General features: G+C 45.1%; 2 protein-coding genes across 11 annotated transcripts in view; one reads left to right on the plus strand and one right to left on the minus strand.

Annotated features, from left to right (window-relative positions):
* CAP1 (cyclase associated actin cytoskeleton regulatory protein 1) overlaps window positions 1-1,736 on the plus strand; it is a 27,983-nt gene extending 26,247 nt beyond the window's left edge. For all 10 annotated transcript variants that reach the window (XM_047793499.1, XM_047793507.1, XM_047793505.1 and 7 more), the window contains exon 13: window positions 562-1,736. In XM_047793499.1, coding sequence (XP_047649455.1) covers window positions 562-645 — 84 coding nt within the window. In that variant the 3' untranslated portion in view covers window positions 646-1,736. The remainder of the gene's footprint in view (window positions 1-561) is intronic.
* Window positions 1,737-2,068: 332 nt separating this feature from the next.
* On the minus strand, window positions 2,069-22,274 carry PPT1 (palmitoyl-protein thioesterase 1). Its single transcript, XM_047793510.1, has 9 exons — window positions 22,121-22,274; window positions 15,039-15,148; window positions 14,731-14,858; window positions 13,780-13,850; window positions 10,548-10,650; window positions 8,990-9,080; window positions 7,129-7,227; window positions 4,992-5,063; window positions 2,069-3,464 (listed from the first exon to the last, which is right to left on the minus strand). The coding sequence occupies exons 1-9, from the start codon at window positions 22,242-22,244 to the stop codon at window positions 3,342-3,344; spliced, it is 921 nt and encodes a 306-aa protein (XP_047649466.1). The 5' UTR covers window positions 22,245-22,274; the 3' UTR covers window positions 2,069-3,341.
* Window positions 22,275-22,523: the final 249 nt, after the last annotated feature.

Consider the following 22,523-nt stretch of genomic DNA (forward strand, 5'->3'; position numbering starts at 1 on the left):
AACCCATTAAAAACAGAAGGGAAAAGAAAGAAAGCTAGTTGATGGAGTGTGCACCCAACTGGGTCCAGCCCAGCAGTGCACACTCAAGCCCACAGAAGCGTGAGGCCATCCCACAAAGTAGACCCCCAAAGGACAATGGTTTCTGTCATTCTTGGGCTGGGCAGATGCTCAGGGTAGTAAAGAGGAGTGAGATTGAGTCACAGCACCCTGTTGAGCTGATGCCAGGAAGCCATACACATTCCCATCTACACTTCATAGGTTCAATTCTGTCCAAGGTCACTGAACAGTAGGAAACACATTCAGACCTCCCTCTGTCCAGCTTTGGAGCCTCGGTTCTCATTCCTGCATTGTGATGCTCCTTCTTCACTGTATCCATGGTGGCGGAGGTGGCTGCCAGTTCCGTAGCCGTGCTTTCACAGCTGGGTTCCAGTTTCTCTCTTGTTACGTCCTGCTTGTTCTCAGAGTGCAGTATGAGCAAGTGTTGGGAGAAAAGCATAAGATTTAATTAACCCCAGCATATTGTTTAGCTCTGATTTAAATCTGTTGTTTCTTTATTTGCAGAATGAGTTCCCAGTCCCTGAGCAGTTCAAGACCATATGGAATGGGCAGAAGTTGGTCACCACAGTGACAGAAATTGCTGGATAAGCGAAGTGCCACTGGGTTCTTTGCCCTCTCCCTCACACCGTGGGATAAATCTGTATCAAGATGGTTCTTTTCTAGGATTTCCTCTACCTTTCTGCTCTTAAATGCTTCTCTGCTTTGAGAAGCACAGCTACCTGCCTTCACTGAAATATACCTCAGGCTGAGATTTGGGGTGGGATAGCAGGTCATTTGATCTTCAGCAGGAAGGGGCAGCTTTTCCTTGTCAGCTCAACCACACCGCCCGTCCATTCTTAAGGAACCGTAGACCAGGACCGGGTATGTTTTAGCTTTCGGCCTTTGGGGTTATTTGACCAACAAAGTCTTTTGGGAAGAAAAAAAAACAGTCCCCAGGAATTAACAGATCAGAACATTCACACCAAGTTAATCTTTCTAACAGTGAGCATGAAGGTAGCAGAAGCTGGTGTGATTCTAGCTGGTTCTTTTTACTTAAACTAATTTTCACTGTTGACAAGGCGAGGGTTGCACAGGACCAAAGGCTGAAGCTTGGCCATCTAGCATTCCAAGCAAAACGATTTTCTACAAGCATTCCTTTCCTTCTGCATTCCATCCTGCGTCTGCCCGAAGCCCAGATCATAGGTTCTCCTGTGTTAGCTGCTGTGGCAGTGCCCTGTACACAGGCCAGCTAAAGGAGTCTTGGACCCTCTCTCTCTCTGGGGCCCCTGCCTAGCACCTTCCTACAGAGATGATTTTAAAGGAGAGAGAGAGAAAAAACCACACCATTCCCAGGAATCTGGCTTCCCTTTTCCTTCATGCTAGGTGCCCTTCCTCCATCTTCGCTGCCTCCTTTGCCCCGTCATGCTCAACAGCTTTTGGCTTCTGTCTGGGCACCTCAACAGAGGACTAAAATCTCCATTGCAGGCTGGTTTTAGGTCTTATGTAAGAATCTTGCACAGCACTGCTAATGTAAATTTCAGCTTTTCCTCTAGGACAAACACTTTACCAAAATATGCAACTTTTTTTGATGGGAAGAGAGACTGTCCTGTGACTTCTACCCATTTCCTGAGGCCTGTGGAAATAAACCTTTATGTACTTAAAGTTATACAGAAAATAGAATAAAATTAATACCAAACTCACTTCATATTTGCCTATGATATTTGCTGTACAGCGATGTAAAAATATTGAAAAGAAAAATGGGAGTTCTGGAGTTCCCCTTGAGGCACAGCAGAAACACATCTGACTAGTATTAATGATGAAGGGTCCGTCCCTGGCCTCGCTCAGTGAGTTAAGGATCCTGCATTGCCATGAGCTGTGGTGTAGGTCACAGATCTGGCTCAGATCCCATGTTGCTGTGGCTGTGGTGTAGGTTGGCAGCTGCAGCTCCGATTCGATCCCTTGCCTGGGAACCTCCATATGCCACAGGTGCAGCCCTAAAAAGCAAAAAAGCAGAGAAAAATGACACCAAGGGTAAGAAACTACTTTTTATTTTAAACAACTTCATAAAATTATTTTCACACACCCCCACTTCGTGCCTTTCATCCTCTTTTATTTGAAAAATAAGTTTTGAGAAAGATGAAGGAAAAAACAGGATAAACTTAGCATCACTAATAAGGTGCTTCCCTCAAACACAGCTAATCATTTCCTCAAACTGGCATCCTGCAGAACAGTCATGCAAAGTGTTGCTAGGTTCTCACAAGGTGAGGGAGTGCGGGCTAAGACATCCATGCTCAAATAGTGTGGGAAACAGTAGCTTAAGGTTAGTTTTCTTCAGTGTAACAGGAATTCTCAGAGACCTTAATATTCTAATGTGGGTTTATCTCCAAGAGGAGAAAAGGGATCTCCTAAGCTTTTTGAGCAACCAGTCTTTTTCACAGAATACATCAGACGTAGTTTGGAATGTGCTGGTAAGAATTTTTGAGACAAAAGTTAGAAAGCCTGATACAGTATTTTTCCTACCATTCTTTCTAATGCCAGCAATAAATAGCTAGGATCCAGACCACTTGCCCCATTAAGAAAGGACAGGTCATCAAGGATGGAATGGAAAGAATCCACTACATTTTTCTTTAACCCTCCTTCCCCCATCTGAATTCAGCAATACCATTTGGGTGCTACTTCCCTCCTGCCTTCTTTTGCAACAGAGCAACTAATTCACCACCACCCGAGGAGACTGCTACCGAGGCAAGACGGTGAGCTGGTCTAATAATAGCTACGATGCCACAGAAGGCAACATACTCAATGGGGCGGGCAGCCTCAAGGAATCAGGTGGACACATTCTCCAAGCAATACTTTCCCAAGCCCTAGTCAAATCACCAGCACAACTGAGAATACATCAGGCCTGGGTATTGGCCTCCTGGCTTGAGATGTGGCTAAATTTTCCTGAGAAAGGCATCTGACTTACAATCTATCTCACTGGTTTCCTTTGTTCAGTCTCTTCCAGGGCTGGACGCAGTTCTGCCACCGACCTGCAGTAAACTCCTGAGCCCCAAGTTTGACCACATCAAAGGGCTGTAAAACAATCTCTGTGGTTATTAGCTAATTAAACTTGCATTCAACACCGTATGCAGATAGGATGAGACAAAGGATAAGATTGGTATCTTAGTTCTTTCCGAGCAGGGCATGTTAGATGAAGACAAGGGAGAAGGATTAGTTGCTGGCTGGATCTGAGCTCGGGTTTGGGCACGGAGGAAACTGGCTTGGAAGTGTGAGGGGTTTCCTGAGCTCTAGTGCCAATTACAAGGGCTTCACTCAAGGAAGGGTATGATGTGGGCATAAAACCATTCCTCAGGCAGTTGAAGATGGTCCCCTTCTAGACCAAGGAACACCAGCCGTCCTGCCTTGTCCATTTCCCTTAGCCCAAGACGGTCCTGCAGAGAGAAAGGCCATAATCAGGAGGCTTAATGAAAAGTTTCACAGTAAAATCATAAAGAAATCAATCATTTTGATATATTCTCAAAATGCAATCTTTTCTCTGAGTATTAAAATTCAGATGTAGGAGTTCCCCTCGTGGCTCAGCGGAAATAAATCTGACTAGCATCCATAAGGACACAGGTTTGGTCCCTGGCCTTGCCCAGTGAGTTAAAGATCCAGCTTTGCAATGGCTATGGCATTGGCCAGTGGCTACAGCTCTGATTTGACCCCTAGTCTGGGAACCTCCATATGCTGAGGGTGCAGCCCTAAAAAAGAAAAAAAAAAAAAAGACAAAAAAGATTAAAAAAATAAAATTCAGGTGTATTGTTGAAAATGCTAAAAAAGGATATTTCCCTCCAAACATTAAAAATGTATTTGTAATTGAAGGGTTCCGTACAAAGTTATATTCTGCTTTCTGAAAAGTTTCCCAAAGCTTCTGGAGGATCATGTAGGGGTAGACCTGGGCAAGCCACAGACAAAAACTGCCCTAGAATGTCAGGTTACGTAGGACTGAACCAAAAACAGGAGAACATTAGTTAGATAACTTAAAATATATCCAACCCTCAGATAACAAAACTCAGCCACTTTCATAGCCTGCAGTTGAAAAAGACATTACGCACAGCCAGGGTGCTGTAGAACAAATACAGTTGAGAAGAGAAGGTGCAATGGTGCCAGAATGTTGCTTCTGCTGTAGCTGCCTTCGGTTTGAGTTTTATGAGACGTTCTTAGTTGTAATTTGCAAACTCTAGCTTCCCTTTCCCTTTACCTCACCAAAGATGGGGTGCCAGATGCAGGAGAAAAGTCAAGAGGTGACAACTGGCTTCTGAAATTACTTGGAGGAATTCCAGTAGGTGAGTGGTTCAGATGTAGCACTTGTGCACGGGGAAGAGCATCTCCCATATACACTGCTTAAGAGTGTGGGGGGCCCTGGAACTGCAGGTGGTGAAACGCTGCCACTTCTACTTGAGAAACAGGACCTACTGCTGAGCAAAAAAGTCACAGCCCTGTTCCTCCCAGTCTTCTGCAGGAGGAGCTCCCTTGTCAGTGCCTGGTTTAAAAATAGGACTTCCGCATCTATTGTTTTAAAGTAACAGCCGTAAAAAAAAAAAAAAAAAAGTAATAGCCCTCTCTGTTTTTCCCTTGTGTTGAGGGCTTCTTGGATTTGTAGTGGACTGTCCCTCAGCAGAGAAAGCCAGTTCTAAACCTTGTTATCAGAGGGAAGGAGTTAGATATGTGCCTTGTACATGCCAGAAAACCACGAGGTTCAAGTCCTTCAACCTTCAGGACAGAGACTTTGGTAAACTAGGGCTTGATATGCTAATGCCACAATCAGCAGCCTAACAAGCCTCTCCCGGATCAGACCCAAGTCAGACGCCTCCTGAGCACCTGCTGTGCTGGGGTGCACAGGACCAGGTTTATCACCAAAGCACTAGCAGCTTCTGCAACCAGGAGCCCCAAAGGATGGCACCTTTCTCCCCCATTACCTGTGTGTACAGGGTACTCTCCTGTAAGGGAATGGTTTCCTTGGCTTGGCCACTTCTGTAAAATCCAAACCACTGCAGGAGAGGAGGAAGAAATGAGGTCAGATCAGACACGTGGCACACACTGCCAAACTGATTCAAGGCTGGCTAGTAGCTAAGACTGCCAACAAACTAAACACCCTGATACTGCAGCAAAGGAGGGAAAATGGAGCATGTCTTGAGTCACCTCTTTTTAAGGGGGGACCCCGAGGAATGAGTTCATCATTCCGAAGAGCTCTCCAACTCCCCAGAATTGCTGCTTCCTACAATTATTTGGCACCTACTCTGACAAATCCTTGTGCTGAATTCTAGACATTCAAAGATGAAAATGTATACAGTCCCTGTTTTCAAGAAGCTCTAGTCTAATGCACAGAAATAACTCATTGCTTGGCGTAGGGGTCAGCTAACTCTTCTGTAAAGACCAGGCACAAAATATTTTAGGCTTAAACACATGGTTGCAATTACTAAATACTGCCCTGTAACGCAAAAGCAGACATACACAATATTTTTTAAATGAATATGTCTGCATTCTAACAAAACTTTATTTACAGACATTGAAATTTGAATTTCATGTTAACTCAGACATCACCAAGTATTCTTTTGACTTTCTTCTACCATTTAAAAATGTAAAAACCATTTTTAGTTTGTGGGCCATACAAAAGCAGGTGGCAGGCTGGATATGACCCACAGGCTGTAGTTTGCTAGTTTCTGGGGCTCTGACACAATGTGATGAATGCTGAAAAAAACAAAGGATGATTATTCTTTAAAAGAGGGAGCAGGATTTTCCACTGTGATGCAATAGGATTGGCAGTCTCTTGGGAGCACTGGGATGCAGGTTCGATTCCCAGCCTGGCACAGTGGGTTAAGGATATGGCATTGCCACAGCTGTGGGGCAGGTCCCCCATTGCAGTTCAGATCTGATCCCTGGCCAGGGAACTCCGTATGCCAAGGGGCAGTAAAAAATAAATAAATAAATAAAGGAAGGAAGGAAGCAGGGGAGGAAAGGGAAAGAGGGGAAAAAGAAAAGGGAGGAAGGGAGGAGGGGAGGGAAGGGGGAAAAGGAGGGAGGAAGGAAGGAAGAAAGGAAGGAAGGAAGGAAAGAAAAAAAAAGAGGGAGCAAATTCTACTTGGAGTAGGTGTAGCATCCTGGATGGAGGAAGAGACATTTGAGATTGGCCTTGACAGCTGAATAGGAGTTTGTCAGCTGAAGAAGCCCAGGGATGGGATTTTAGAGACTGAAAAGCATGAACGAAGATGCACAAAAGGAGTTCCCGTCGTGGCTCAGTGGTTAACGAATCCCACTAGGAACCATGAGGCTGCGGGTTCAATCCCTGGCCTTGCTCAGTGGGTTAACGATCCGGCGTTGCCGTGAGCTGTGGTGTAGGTCGCAGACGAGGCTCGGATCCCACGTTGCTGTGGCTGTGGTGTAGGCCAGCGGCTACAGCTCCAATTCGACCCCTAGCCTGGGAACTTCCATATGCCACAGGAGCAGCCCTAGAAATGGCAAAAAAAAAAAAAAAAAGACACACAAAAGAAAAAGCACATGCCAGGCTCAGGGCACTTCGAGTAGTACAATGTGATTTGATCAGAGGGTATGAAGAGCTCCTGAAATGAGATTAGGTTGGAAAGAAGCCAGGTCATGGCAGGCCTTGAATATGAACCTCAAGGATTTATACAGACTGGACTGGTGGTTGTGAACCTTTTTTGGATCAGATTTCTGAAAATCTGATAAAAAATTATAGACCCTCCCTCAGAGAATGCAACTATAGTTGACCGTTGAACAACACAGATTTGAACTGCTCAGGTCCACTTATACTCACATTTTTTTCAATAGTGTGGATGCTGAGGAGTCAAATCTAAGTTACATAAAAATTTTTTCTGTGCAGAGGGTCGGCATCCCTAACTCCTGTGTAGTTCAAGAGTTAATCGTAACAAGTTTGCATACAATTCTGGGCAGTGGAGGTTACAACCCTCAGTGTCCTACTGACAGACCTCAAGCAAAGAGCCCCCGCTCTACAAACAGGTCAGCGCAGGCAGCTATGTTTTAATGCTACTGATTCCTCCCCTCTCCTTGAATCATGTGGCCTGAACTGTGTCTCACCTCAGAATCTACGGGGTCCACAATGGAATCATTGAGAAATTTCACCATCACAAACTTCTTCAGGGCCATCAGGTTCTTCTTGTAGGACTCGTTGATACTCTGGAGGACAGGCCAGCAGTCAGTACCTCAGAGACATTGCATTAGGTTCCAGCAGGGGAATTAAAGTCTTTCAGTGCTCTCGTCTCCCTGGCCCTTCTCCATGGTAATGGGCTGCTTTTCTAGCTTTCTGCCTAGAATGTGCCTGGTCCAGCCTTTTCTTACCATCCCATCTGACTGACAAAGCCCCCACCAACCATGGCATACAGATGCCACCTTGAATCTGTCACTGCATTCCACAGGCCTCCATCGCAAAGGTTAAAAGTTTCTAGCCAGAGAAAAGCCATGGCAAAATAAGAAACTGCAAATTCTGGGAGTTCCCGTCATGGCTCAGTGGAAAAGAATCTGAGTGGGATCCATGAGGATGCGGGTTAGATCCCTGGTATCATTAAGTGGGTTAAGGATCTGGAGTTGCTGTGAGCTGTGGTATAGGTCGCAGATGTGGCTGGGATCTGGTGCTGCTGTGGCTGTGGCATAGGCCAGCAGCTGTAGCTCCAATTTGATCCCTAGTCTGGGAACCTCCATGTGCTGCAGGTGTGGCCCTAAAAAGACAAAAAAAAAAAAAAAAGAAGAAAAAAAGAAAAGAAACTGCAAATTCTGGAGCTCCCAATGTGCCACAGTGGGTTAAGAATCTGACTGCATGGGAGTTCCCGTCGTGGCGCAGTGGTTAACGAATCCGACTAGGAACCGTGAGGTTGCGGGTTCGGTCCCTGGCCTTGCTCAGTGGGTTAACGATCCGGCGTTGCAGTGAGCTGTGGTGTAGGTTGCAGACGCAGCTCGGATCCCGCGTTGCTGTGGCCCTGGCGTAGGCCGGTGGCTACAGCTCCGATTTGACCCCTAGCCTGGGAACCTCCATATGCCGCGGCAGCGGCCCAAGAAATAGCAAAAAGACCAAAAAAAAAAGAATCTGACTGCAGGAGTTCCCATTGTTGCTTAGCGGTAATGAATCTGATCAGTATCCATGAGGATTCGGGTTCAATCCCTGGCGGGTTAAGGATCCAACGTTGCCATGAGCTGTGGTGTAGGTCATAGTTGCTGTGACTATGGCGCAGGCAGCAGCTGTAGTTCCAATTAGACCCCTAGCCTGGGAACTTCCATATGCTGCGGGTTCAACCCTAAAAAGGAAAAAATAAATAAAAATAAAAATCCGACTGCAGCTGCTCAAGTCACTGTGGAGACGAAGGTTTGTTCCCTGGCCTAGGAACTTCCTTATGCACAGGTGTGGCGAAAAAGGAAAAAACGAAAGGAAACTTTGAATTCTGAGTGGTTCTGCTATACTATTTTGTTCCTACTCCATACTCCTTCAAATTTTATTTTTGATTTTTTAAAACCTCCAGATAAGCCCATATATATTAAGCCATCTAGTCTACCAGAATCTCTCCAAACTGTGCTCATCTTTAGGACACACTCTGTCCCTTCTACAGTCTCTCTTCTAAGTAAATGGCTCTTCTGAGAAAATATGACCCCAAAGGGATCCACTGGGAAGGTAGCAGCACAAGTTCCATGTAAGCCAGCGAGCAACTTACTGAGCTCACCCCACTGCTTTAACCCCAGCAAAGGGTAAGAAACTAAGGGAAGAAAGCCGAAGGAATCCAGCCTTCCTGAAAAGAACTGAATCTCATGCACCACCTCCCAAGAAACAAAACTTCTGGTTTCTTGCAGTCTGCCTGGGGTATCTGGGATTAGCAGTTATTGCTAATCTGTTTATAATGCCCCAAACAGAAAAATGAATGCACGACTATGGTAGCCCAGGTTGGATGCTTACTCTCTCCTGATTAATATCTGCCAGGAAGATGCTGTGGTTGCGGTAAACATCCTCCTTTATGGGATCATGCCAGTATTCCGCTTGCACCAGGCTGCAGGAGAAAAAGAAAGACAGGTGACCGGGTCGGTCAGCACGCCCAGGGAAGGCTCCTGTGCACCCGCCATAGGGACTCAACAGAGCCTTCTGTTCCCTCTGCCTGATCCCTTTTTTCTTAATACCTCCTGTGCTCCTCCTCATCCTTGAGAACCCAATTTAAATAAATATCTTTTCTTCAGGAGTTCCCGTTGTGACTTAGCAGTCATGAACCCGACTAGTATCTGTGAGGATGCAGGTTTGATCCCTGGCTTTGCTCCATGGGTTAAGGATCCGGTGTTGCCATGAGCTGTGGTTAGATTGCAGACCCAGATCGGATCCTATGTTGCTGTGGCCGAAATGTTGACCAGAAGCTACAGCTTTGATTCGACCCCAGCCTTGGAACTTCCATATGCTGCGAGTGCAGCCCTAAAAAGAAAAAGAAAAAAAAAATTCTTCAAAGGCCACTCTATCCAAAGTAGACACTTCTAGCGATTGAGGATCTGGCCTTATCACTGCTGTAGTGCGGGTTAGATCCCTGGCCCAAGAACTTCCAAATGCCACAGGCATGGCCAAAAAAAAAAAACGAAAGACAAGAATTATGCACCTGGAAGACCCAAAGGATAGATATTATGATATTAGATGATCCCAAATCTCATTATCATTCAGAATGCTCCAGAACTACTGAATCCAAATTTCTAAGGATGGAGCCCTGGAATTCATTTTTAATGAATTTCCCAGGGGTTTGATGTATAATTTTAGTTTAGAAACAACTGAAGGAAAATATATTCTGCAAAGTAATTCCGTATATTTTTAAAAACCCAAACACATTTGAGTAGCTGAGGACATGCATGTGGGATGCTAAGCCTTCCTGTTGTCCTGCTGGCGACATAAAAAAAGTCTGTCTGCCAAATATTAACAGTAATTCCTTGGGCTTAGTACTCGCTAAGGGATTTTTTGTTGTTTTTTAAAGATGAGATTTATTGTTGTACTTACTTTCTTCTTATATAGAAAAATGTCCTTTTCCTTAAATTAATATTAGTTTTATGTTTACAATAAAATGAAGCAGATGATATAGAGTATATTTTTACAAATATCTATAAAACTATTTTATAAAAATATTTCAGGAGTTCCTGTCATGGCTCAGAAGAAATGAATCTTACTAGTATCCATGAGGACACAGGTTCGATCCCTGGCTCGTTCAGTGGGTTAAGGATCTGGTGTTGCCATGAGCTGTGGTGTGGGTAGCAGACGTGGCTCGGATCCCACATTGCTGTGGCTGTGGTGTAGGCCGGCAGCTGTATTTGACCCCCAGCCTGGGAACCTCCATGTGCCCCAGGTATGGCCCTAAAAAGACAAAAAAAAAAAAAAATTTCATTTGAGTATCAAAAGCAACTACCTCTAGAATCATGGTTAGCATGAAAGTCAGCATGTTTTCACGCAGTGCAGTGACAGTTCTGTTTCCTTCTCAGTTAACCATACATACCGTTCTTGTATAGCTTTGTTGTAAGCCCCAGCATTCAGAGTTTTTCTGATAAAGTCACAGATGTGAGAGCTCTCTCCTGGGCACCGAGGGAATCCAAAAACACCTAGAGTAGTAGAAGACAAATATCCCTGCCTTAGATAATCATGTACTGAATATCTACTATGTGCAGGGCATTGTGAGAAACAAAAACCAGAGCTAGACCCTGATATCATTCACTTATTCCTCAAGAACATAATGTATTCAGAATTTTGAGGAGTTCCCGTCGTGGCGAAGCAGAAATGAATCCAACTAGGAACCATGAGGTTGCGGGTTCGATACCTGGCCTCGCTCAGTGGGTTAAGGATCCGACGTTGCCATGAGCTATGGTGTAGGTTGCAGACAGGGCTTGGATCTGGCTTTGCTATGGCTCTGGCGTAGGCCAGCAGCAACAGCTCCGATTAGACCCCTAGCCTGGGGACCTCCATATGCCAAGGGTACGGCCCTAAAAGGACAAAAGACCATAAAAAAAGAATTTTGAAAAAGGTATTAAGAATACTATAACCAGCTTCCACCTGGTACTCCCACACTCTTCTGCCTCAGGACCTTTGAACCTGCTGGTCTCTGGAGAAGGTACTTTTTTTTTTTTTTTTTTGCCATTTCTTGGGCCACTCCTGCAGCATATTGAGGTTCCCAGGCTAGTGGTCGAATTGGAGCTGTAGCCGCCGGCCTACACCAGAGCCACAGCAACACGGGATCTGAGCTACGTCTGCGACCTACACCGCAGCTCACGGCAATGCCGAATCCTTAACCCACTGAGCAAGGTCAGGGATCGAACCCGAAACCTCATGGTTCCTAGTCGGATTCATTAACCACTTCACCACGACGGGAACTTCTGGAGAATGTACTTCTTTTCTTACTGCTTCAATGGCTGGCCTCCTTCTCATCCCTTGAGTCTTAGCTTAGAGAAGTCACATCTGAGTACCCTAACTCAAGCAGTGCCCAATCCCATTTCCTTCCTTTCCCCCAGTTAGACTTGCATCCTCATCATCCTCATCAATAATAATGCGGGGAGGGGCATACCCAACATACCAGTTCTAAGCATATATTGGCAATAAATCATTTAATCCTAACAACCACCCTGTGGAGTAGAAATCATTATTTGCACCATATTACAGATGGGGAACTTTCAAACAGAGAGTTTAGACACCTTGTCTACGGTTAGACAGTAAGTCACCAAGCCAGGATATAACCTGGACAGTTGAGCTCCAGAGCCCACACCTTTCACCAATATTACCACAATTCTTTTTTTTTTTCTTCTTCTTTTCTTTTTATGGCTATACCTATAGCATATAGAAGTTCCCAGGCTAGGGGTTGAATCGGAGCTGTGGCTGCTGGCCTACAGCACAGCCACAGCAACACAGGATCCGAGCCACATCTGGGACCTATGCCACAGCTTATGGCAACAATGGATCCTTAACCCACTGAGGTTGCAGGTTCCATCCCTGGCCTCATTCATGCACACTATATCAGGTTGGTAACCCACTGAGCCATGACGGGAACTCATTTTTCTTTATCATAGTTACCACTATCTGAATTTATTTTCTTTGTTTACTGTTTCATGTCTATTCTCCCTCTGCTAGAATGGAAATTTCATGAAGGCAGAAACCTTGTCTGTCTTGTTTCGAGGTTTTCAATAAACATTTGTAGAATCAGGAGTTCCCATCTTGGCACAGTGGAAACGAATCCGACTAGGATCCATGAGGTTATAGGTTCCATCCCTGGCCTCACTCAGTGGGTTAAGGATCCGGCATTGCCGTGAGCTATGGTGTAGGTCGCAGACACAACTCAGATCCCGAGTTGCTGTGGCTGTGGTGTAGGCTGGCAGCTACAGCTCCAATTCAACCCCCAGCCTGGGAACCTCCACATGCTGCAGGTACAGTCCTAAAAAGCAAAAGATTGAAAAAAAATTTTTTTTATAGAATCAATGAATGAATGATAAAGCTGTTTTTATCAACTTGCATTTGAAAATGTGTACTTTTAAAAAGCATTTTCCTACCTAGTATTTCATTCCATCCTCTGAAAAAGTCCTATAAGATCAGCAGGGTCTTATTTTATTTATTTTTGTCCTTTTAGTGCCACACCCAAAGCATATGGAAGTTCCCAGGCTGGGGGTCAAATCAGAGCTGCAGCTGCTAGCCTACACCACAGCCACAGCAACTCGGGATCCGAGCCACATCTCCGACCTACACACAGCTCATGACAACAGGGGATCCTTAGCCCACTGAGCGAAGCCAGGGGTCAAACCCAAGTCCTCATGGACACTAGTTGGGTTTGTTACCGCTGAGCCAAGATGAGAACTCTGGGGGGGGGTCTTATTTTAGTTTCCCTCATCCACGAAGGGCACCTATGATACCAAACTACCTGCCCTTCAGTAACAGTTAACTGGGTAGATCCAGCTTCCTGATTATAAGGAGCATCCCCTACACTATACCAACCAATAGCTGCATCCATCAGAACACAAATAAAGTTCTCTTTTTTTTGTCTTTTTCTAGGGCCGAACCCACGGCACATGGAGGTTCCCAGGCTGGGGGTCCAATCGGAGCTATAGCCGCCGGCCTATACCACAGCCACAGCAACACTGGATCCGAGCCATGTCTGCAACCTACACCACAGCTCACGGCAACGCCAGATCCTTAACCCACTGATCGAGGCCAGGGATCAAACCCGAAACCTCATGGTTCCTAGTCGGATTTGTTAACCACTGAGCCACGACAGGAACTCCCATAACACAGATAAAGTTCTATCCCAAAGACACTTCTTCCCCCAAAGAACATCATTCTGTTTAAATAGCAAACCTTTTGTGGTTTTTTTCCTGAAGGATTTAATCTTTCCTGTTAATTTTATAGACCAAAAAAAGGCTAGACACTATTCTCTGCCTCAGTCTAAATTCAATAGGACATCACCCTATTTTCCGTATCAGAAAACAGGAAAGGTTGTTGGACTTTCCTAACTCCTGAACCACCATCTGCTGCAACCCATCTCACCTCCAGGAAATCATGTCAATTAAATTGGAAAGAACTTTATAAATGGTCATCTAATGATTCACCTGTGTTGCAGGCCTCTGGAATCCTATTTCTTCATCATTGCTGGCTAGCTGGTTATAAACTAGAAAAACAGGATTTTTGCAAGGATGGCTGACTTCTTGTACAAATAGAGCTGACAGAATTTTTTTAGGTAAAGAGGACCGAGTTACCTTGATGTTGTCCCCCAATTGAGATGAGATTGATCATGGGAGGTATGGGGCATCTCTGAGCCACTGCCCTCCTGGGAGGAAAAAAAAGGATTATCAGTTCCAGCTGTCAGAGGAAATGCATCATCAAGAATCAACTTCCCAGATTAAAGTACTTAATCCTTTGTGGTTTCCCAAAGCCACAGTTTCAGGATTTTCCTCTGATATGGCAAAACTCAAAACTTTATTCTTTTTTTTGTCTTTTTTTTTTTTTTGTTGTTGTTGTTGTTGTTGTTGCTATTTCTTGGGCCGCTCTCGCGGCATATGGAGGTTCCCAGGCTAGGGGTTGAATCGGAGCTGTAGCCACCGGCCTACGCCAGAGCCACAGCAACGCGGGATCCGAGCCGCGTCTGCAACCTACACCACAGCTCACGGCAACGCCGGATCGTTAACCCACTGAGCAAGGGCAGGGATCGAACCCGCAACCTCATGGTTCCTAGTCGGATTCGTTAACCACTGCGCCATGACGGGAACTCCTCAAAACTTTATTCTTTCACAGAAAATAAATTAAGCTCCATAGAGCTTCTGATATGGGGACTTTTTTTTTTGCTTTTTGGGGCTACAGGTGCAGCATATGGAGGTTCCCAGGCTAGGGATCGAATCAGAGTTACAGCTGCCCACCACAGCCACAGCAATGCAAGATCCTAGCCGTGTCTTTGATCTACACCACAGCTCCTGGCAACGCCAGGTCCTTAATCCACTAAGCGAGGCCAGGGATCAAACCCACATCCTCATCGATACTAGTTGGGTTTGTTGCCACTAAGTCACAATGGGAACTCCCAACGTGGGGACATTTTAGAATAGTTTCCTGTCCAAGATAGATTCCGAAAAAACTGGAAGAGTGGATCTCTCTGAGTCAAAGGAACAAAATATCAATTCCATGTAAGGGGTATGATATAACAGAAAGGGACTTACAGAAATTGGCCACCCTGGGAGAATCCCATAGCATTGTAGCCTTGCTGTAACTTAGGATCTTTAGCAAGAATCTGACACACTGTTGTTACCTGGGAGTTGACATTCAAAAAGAAGCTGTTCTCCACATCCTGAAAAAGGAGCCACAGAGAGGTAAAAGGATTTTAGCCACAGAGTGGTAAAAGCCACTCAAGAATTAAAGTATCACTGTATGATTTGCTGCTAAAAACACAAGGTTAAGCATTTTAATAGTATATCCCATAAAATCAGTTAGCAAACCTTCAAAGGAAGAGAGCTATGAAGGACCTCACCTCTACCAGGGTCTTCCCAATCTCTAAAGATAAGACGTAAATTCCAGGTATTTTCTTCTCGACCATTTTCTTAATAGCACCCATGCTTAAGGGATTACAACAGCTGTCTCCTAGACAACAAAGACAAGCATGGAAACTCATGAGCAAAAACAACATTATTTTTTAAAAAACTTTTGTGCTGCAAAGGGCATTACTGAAAATGTGAAAACATACAGGGAGTTCCCACTGAGGCTCAGTGGATTACAAACCCAACTAGGATCCATGAGGATGAGGGTTCAATCCCTGGCCTCGATCAGTGGGTTAAGAATCCAGCGTTGCCATGAGCTGTGGTGTAGGTCACAGACAGCTTGGATCTGGCTTTGCTGTGGCTGTGGTGTAGGCCGGCAGCTGCAGCTCTGATTCAACCCCTAGCCCAGGAACTTCCTTGGAAAAAAAGAAAAAAATAAATAAAACATACAGAATGGGAGAATACATTTGCAAAACCCATATACCTGATAAAGGTTTAATATCTGGAATATACAAGGAACTCTCACAATTCAACAAGATGATAATCTAACTAAAATGGGGAAAGAAACTGGACAGACATCTCTCCAAAGAAGATATACAAATTGCCAACAAGGACATGAAAAGTTGATCAACATCAGTGGCTACTAAGGAAATGAACATCAAAATCATGAGATACCACTGCACACTGACTAGGATGGGTTTATTTTTTTAATTTAAAAAATGGAAAATAAGAAGTATTGGCACGGATGTTGAGAAATAGGAATGCTTTATAGTGCTGGTGGAAATGTAACATGATGCAATCACTGTGGAAACAGTTTGATGGTTCCTCAAAAAGTTAAACATATAATGATCATAAGACCTTGTGATTTCACATCTAGATATACATGCAAGAGAAATGAAAACATTCCCCCACAAAAACTCATACATGAATTTATTTATTTATTCTTTGCTGCACCCACAGCATATGAAATCAAATCCCATGCCACAGCAGTGACAATGCCAAACCCTTAACCCAATAAGCCACCAAAATTCCACATATATGAATGTTTAAGAAGTATTATTTATAATTGACAAAAGGGGAGTTCCCGTCGTGGCGCAGTGGTTAACGAATCCGACTAGGAACCATGAGGTTGCGGGTTCGGTCCCTGCCCTTGCTCAGTGGGTTAATGATTCGGCGTTGCCGTGAGCTGTGGTGTAGGTCACAGACGCGGCTCGGATCCCACGTTGCTGTGGCTCCGGCGTAGGCCGGTGGCTACAGCTCCGATTCGCCCCCTAGCCTGGGAACCTCCATATGCCGCAGGTGCGGCCCAAAGAAATAGCAAAAAGACAAAAAAATAAAAACAGTTATAATTGACAAAAGGTAGAAAATACCCAAAGGTCCATCAATGGTTGAATGGACAAATTGTCATACATACATACAATGGAATATTATTCAGCCATAAAAAGAACAAAGCAGGAGTTCCTATGGTGGCACAGCAGTAACGAACCTGACTAATATCCAAGAAAACGTGGGCCGCCTGGCCTTGCTCAGTGGGTTAAGGATCCGGTGTTGCTGTGAACTGTGGTGTAGGTCTCAGATGCAGCTCAGATCCTGCATTGATGTGGCCTTGCTGTAGGCTGGCAGGTGCAGCTCTGATTCGACCCCTAGCCTGGGAAACTTCCACGTGCCATAGGTGCAGCCCTAAAAAGACCAAAACAACAACAACAAAAAAAGAACAAAGCATTGACACATGCAGCATTTTGGATGAACCTTGAAAACATTATTATAAGTGAAATAAGCCAGGAACAATAGGTCACATATTGTATAATTCCTTTTATATGATATACCCAGAAGAGGCAAATCCATAGTGACAGAAAGCAGACGAAACACTTCCTGGGGGTGATGGGAACAGGGAATGAAGAGCGATTACTTAAGTGGGACATGCGTCTTCTGGAGTGATGAAAATGTTTTGAAACTAGAGAGAAGTGGTAGTTGCACAATGTGACTATACTAAATGCTATTAGTTGAAATATTTTAATATGGTTAATATATGAATTTCACCTCAAAAAAAGAGAACTTTTTTTGCTCAACTCATGTTTATCAAATAATAAAAACTTCAGCAGCCCATACAACAAAATTGGGACACCAAATTCACCACTTAAAATAACCAGAGGTGAGGGACTCTCATCGTGGTGCAGCGGAAACGAATCTGACTACGAACCATGTGGTTGCAAGGGGTTTGATCCCTGGCCTCACTTAGTGAGTTAAGGATCTGGTGTGGCTGTGGCTGTGGCTGTGGTGTAGGCCAGCAGCTGTAGCTCTGATTTGACCCCTAACCTGGGAACCTCCACATGCTGCGGATGCGGCCCTAAAAAGCAAAAAAATAAAATAAAAAATAACCAGAGGTGTATTCACCCCTTCCTTATCACCTAGAACATTTGGGGTTGTCGACTAAAAAAATACAATCTGAAACTTGAGAGTTAAGTTTTATTGGGGGTGAGATTAGGACTTAAGCCCAGAGATGGCATCTCAGGTAGCTCCAAGGAGGGGAGAAGCTAGGATATACTGGTTTTTGCAACAAAGGGGAGGTAGTAGGAACAAAAGATTTACAGATAACCAGACTTACAGAAAACTCCTTTCTATGGGAAGACCTAGAGATGTGGGCTTACTGGAATCACTCCTTTGATGTTTTCCCGAGTTCCCTCAGGGCTCACTGGCCCACCCTTGGGAGTGGCCGTTCTCACAGATGACCATGACATCTTTTGTTTTGCCCACTAACTACAGCCCAGGAGGCAATATTTCAGGTAACTCTGAAATAAATACTGCCCCAAAGCAGAAAGGGGGAAATACCAAGGTGTAAGTCACAAAGGTGAAGGGGGAAAATGCACACATTTCGCAGAAGTTTGCTGCTTTGTGGTCTCACAAAGGTGACTACTAGTCACAGACATTAGTCATCACTGATGGATTTTAGTGTTTTCCTAGATATGAGGAAATGCAGAATTGCTATTTTTGCTTCTCCTAAAAATACCTACCTATCTGAAGACCTGTTTGTCCAGTTTTCCCAGAGCACAGAGGGCCTCACTGCTGGTCTCCAGCCTGAGCTCTGCTCAGAGGGTGCTGTGGGTTGGCAGCTGCAGTGGCTCATGTTTTACTCCGTGTAGAAGCTGATGGCAGGTGCCAAACTTCAGTTCCCAGGATTAACAGACCCAAAAGCACTTTGGAATCGGATTTCTCTTTAGGGCCCAGGCTAGGGTAAGACAAGTAAAGCACCTAGGACACAATTTGAGGAGGTGCTCACGCTCAGGTCATGCAAGTGCTGACCTTGAGCTTACATTTTGCACACTCAAAGCTTCCTTGTGTCATCCTAGTCCCAGCTCTGCTTTTTTTTTTTTTTTTTTCCTTCCCTGTTTCAAGAAACTAGAACTAAGAACAGGAAGAAACATGACTGGCCACTGGGTAGGAGAAGTGGGCTTAAATCATTTTCCGCTTTGAACTTAATCATCCATTTTCAACCTGACACTAAGCTTAAGAATCTGTTGGGTCTTGTCTGTTTGCTTGCTGCTTTTTAGGGCCAAACCCAAGGCATATGGAAGTTCCCAGACCGGGGTCAAATCGGAGCCATGGCCTACTGGCCTACACTACAGCCACAGCAACTTGGGATCTGAGCTGCATCTGCAGCCTACACCACAGCTCATGGAAACGCTGGGTCCTTAACCCACTGAGTGAGGCCAGGGATTGAACCCGCAACCTCACAGATCCTAGTCATGTTCATTAACCACTGAGCCACGAAGGGAACTCCAAGAATCTGTTTTTATTTTTATTTATTTATTTGCTTTGTTTTTCTTTTTAGGGCCACACCCTCAGCACATGGAGGTTCCCAGGCTAGGGGTCTAATCAGAGCTACAGCTGCCAGCCTACACCACAGCCAGAGCAACATCAGATCCGAGCTGCAGCTCATGGCAATGCCGGATCCTTAACCCACTGAGCAAGGCCAGGGATCGAACCCCCAACCTCATAGTTCCTGGTCGGATTCATTTCCACTGCACCACAACAGGAACTCCCCAAGAATCTGTTTTTAAAGAATGAAAAGGCCTTGAACATCTATTTCTCACACTGAACTACAACTGTGGGTTATAGAACTGCCTCCCCTATGGACTGACTGTGCCCTGGGAGGGCCTGGGGCTCTCCTGTTCTCTTTTAACTCCACTGCAGTAGTCCCAGGGCCTGGCACAGAGACTTCAAAGAGCTGTCTTAGTGACTCTAATTCCTCTCTGGCCTTTTCTCTAACCCATTCCAATTAGACTCTCACTCTCACCACTCCCTTAAAAGTGCTATGTCAAGGTCATTAGTGGTCTTCCTAATGCTAAATCCAAGAACCCCAGCTACACAGCGGCAGGGGAAGGCAAACTCCCTGGCAGTGAAGGGCTCCCTCAGATCGCAAGCACATAAAGGAAAACAGTCTGCTCTGTTAGACTTTTGGAAACCGGTGATTTAACCGGTGCCTCAGTTTCTTTGGAAACTGGAAGTCTCATTTTTAAGGTCTGTAGACCAACGGAAACACAGTTTCTCAGCATTTCTCAGGGCCACTGGATACAAATTTCTCAATTTTCCAGTACCCAAAGTAATGAAATGACCGAGGCAGAAATGGCCAGACTTCTGAGCCAAACGAGGCGGAAAATGTTCGATGACAAGTGGCTACAGAATCTCCTGCTATTTGAGGCTTTGATACCACATTCAACCAGAAACTCTCAAGGCCTCCAGCACCAGATCACTATTAATTCCATTATCAGCCTTCTACTCTTCCTAAGACTAATTTCTTCTTTGTCAAGAAGTACCCTTCAGTTTCCTCAAAGGTAGGGGGTTAATCATGACCTAGCCAAACTGATACTAAAAACAAAACAAAAAAAAACCCTCTACCTAACCTTGGCTCAAATGGCTACTCTTCCAAAAAAGCAAGACCTCAAACAGTGTCTCATATTTTGAGAAACCAGTTTGGGGAGGGAGGTTTGCTGCAGGAAAGAACAACAAAAGGTGAGTTTGCTTGCCTCACTTTCAGTTTTACTACATCTTCCTCAAATGACAAAACTTAAGTCATAAAAATAAATTCTACCCTTGGAGTTCCCATTGCGGCGGTGCAGAAACAAATCCCACTAGGAACCATGAGTTTGTGGGTTTGATTCCTGGCCTTGCTCAGTGGGTTAAGGATTTGGCGTTGCCATGAGCTGTGGTGTAGGTCAAAGACTTGGCTTGGATCCTGCGTTGTAGTGGCTGTTGGTGTAGGCTGGCAGCTGTAGCTCTAATTCAACCCCTAGCCTGGAAACTTCCATATGCCTCAGGCGCAGCCTTAAAAAGGAAAAAAAAAATTATTGCAAAAGCTTCCTAACTTTTTGGCTGTAGAGGTCCATGACCCCTACAATCTAGCAACTGGAGTGCTTTTTTCTTTTTTTCCTTTTTTTTTTTTTTTTTTAGGGCTGCACCTGTGGCATATGGAGGTTCCCAGGCTAGGGGGTCAAATAGGAGCTGTAGCTGCCAGCCTACACCACAGCCACTGCAACACAGGATCCAAGCCTCATCTGTGACCTACACCCACTCACGGCAACACCAGATCCTTAACCCACTGAGCGAGGCCAGGGATCACACCTGCGTTCTCATAGATGCTGGTCAGAATCGTTAACCACTGAGCCATGACAGAAGCCCCGCAACTAGAGTGCTTTTATTTATTTTTATTTCATAATGATTTTTATTTTTTCCATTATAGAGTGTTTTTAAAAGGCAAATCACATGAGGATGCAGGTTCGATCCCTGGTCTTGCTCAGTGGGTTAAGGATCTGGCATTGCTGTGAGCTGTGGTGTAGGTCACAGACGTGCCTCGGATCTGTCGTGGCTGTGGCTGTGGCATAGGCCCGCAGCTGTAGCTCCGATTAGACCCCCAGCCTGGGAACCTCCATGTGCGGTGGGTGCAGCCCTAAAAAAAAGACAGAAGACATAAATAAATAAATAATAAAAGGCAAATCAGACCATGTCACTCATCTGCTCAAAACCCCCGCAATAACTTTCCATCTCATTCTAGCCAAAGTTCCTACAGTTGCCTTAGTAGGCCCAACATCAGCAGGCTACCTCCCATACCCCCTCCTACCCCTGAACTAAACTTCCCTTTTCTTCTCCTTGCTTACTTAGTTCCTGCTACAATGATCGGAATGCTGTTCCTTGAACATACCTGCATACCAGACATATTTCCAGAGCTTTTGCATTTTCTGTTCCTTTGGTCAGATATCCACATGGCATCTTCCCTAATGGATTTCAGGTCTTTGTTCAGATATCACTTTCTCAGTGACTCCTTTCCAGACTTTGGTCTATAAAACTCCAAGTCCCCACTTCCAGTCCCTATCCACCTCCCTGCTTTATTTTTCTCCATTGCACTCATCACCATTTGACATACATGTTTTACTTATGTATTTATAGTCTGTTTCTCCCACTGAAAAGTTCTTTTTATTTTTTTCATTACTCAATGAATTTATTGCATTTATAGTTGGACAATGATCATCACAATCCAGTTTTATAGTATTTCCATCCCACACCCCCAGCGCATCCCCCCACCCCCCGCCTCTCTCCTTTGGAAAGGAAAGTAAGTTCTTAAAGAGCAAAGAATTTAGTATGTTTATTTTACTGCTGTATCCTCAGTATCCAGTAGGTGCTCAATAACGATGTGTTAAATGTAGGTGCCTAACAAATCTTTGTTCAATGTGTGGATGAACGCCAAGGATAGATGCCGCGGTCATGAAGCCACAGCCCAGCCCTCCTGAGCAAGCGTCAGATGCGGCACCCTGACGCCACTACCGTGGGCATTAAACCACACCACCACGTAAAACCCTGCCGCAGTGCATAGCCCTCTGTAAGTGCTCACCAAAAGACAGCTCTTTCTCCATTTCCCTTTCCAATACAGAGCAACCCCCAAATCCTAAAACGTAGGACCAGCCAGGTGCTATGAGACCACAGTCCTCGCCCTCCACACTCGCACTTTGCAGACGAGAACCTAGGCTAGGAGAGAGAGTCGCCAAACCCATTTAGCCCTCTTCTCCCTCCCTCCCCCACTCACCCATCCCATGCCAGATCACGAGCGGCAGCGGCGCTGGAGGGTCGACATGCCCCAACGCCAAGGCTAAGCAGGACCCCGGCAGGAAAGCAAGAGCCAAGAGCCACAAGGAGCTGGCCGACGCCATCTTGATCGATCACATGATCGCCCCCCTCCTCGCCCGGATCTGGAGTAGGCGGCCCGGCCCGCACCCTCCACACCTCCTCGGGGGCAGCTAGGCGTGAACTCTGGCTTCTTACCCCAGTAGACCGCCAATCACCAGGAATCAAGTTAGTTTTATTTGTTTACTCCGCGCTTACTAGGCATCAAACACTATTTTAAGTGGTGTAAGGCTGTTAACTGATTTAATCCTCATACAAGACGGAATACACGTCTCACTTTACAGATTAGGACACTGAGGCACTGA

This window comes from Phacochoerus africanus, chromosome 8 (genome assembly GCF_016906955.1).
Source record: "Phacochoerus africanus isolate WHEZ1 chromosome 8, ROS_Pafr_v1, whole genome shotgun sequence".
Taxonomy (NCBI): domain Eukaryota; kingdom Metazoa; phylum Chordata; class Mammalia; order Artiodactyla; family Suidae; genus Phacochoerus; species Phacochoerus africanus.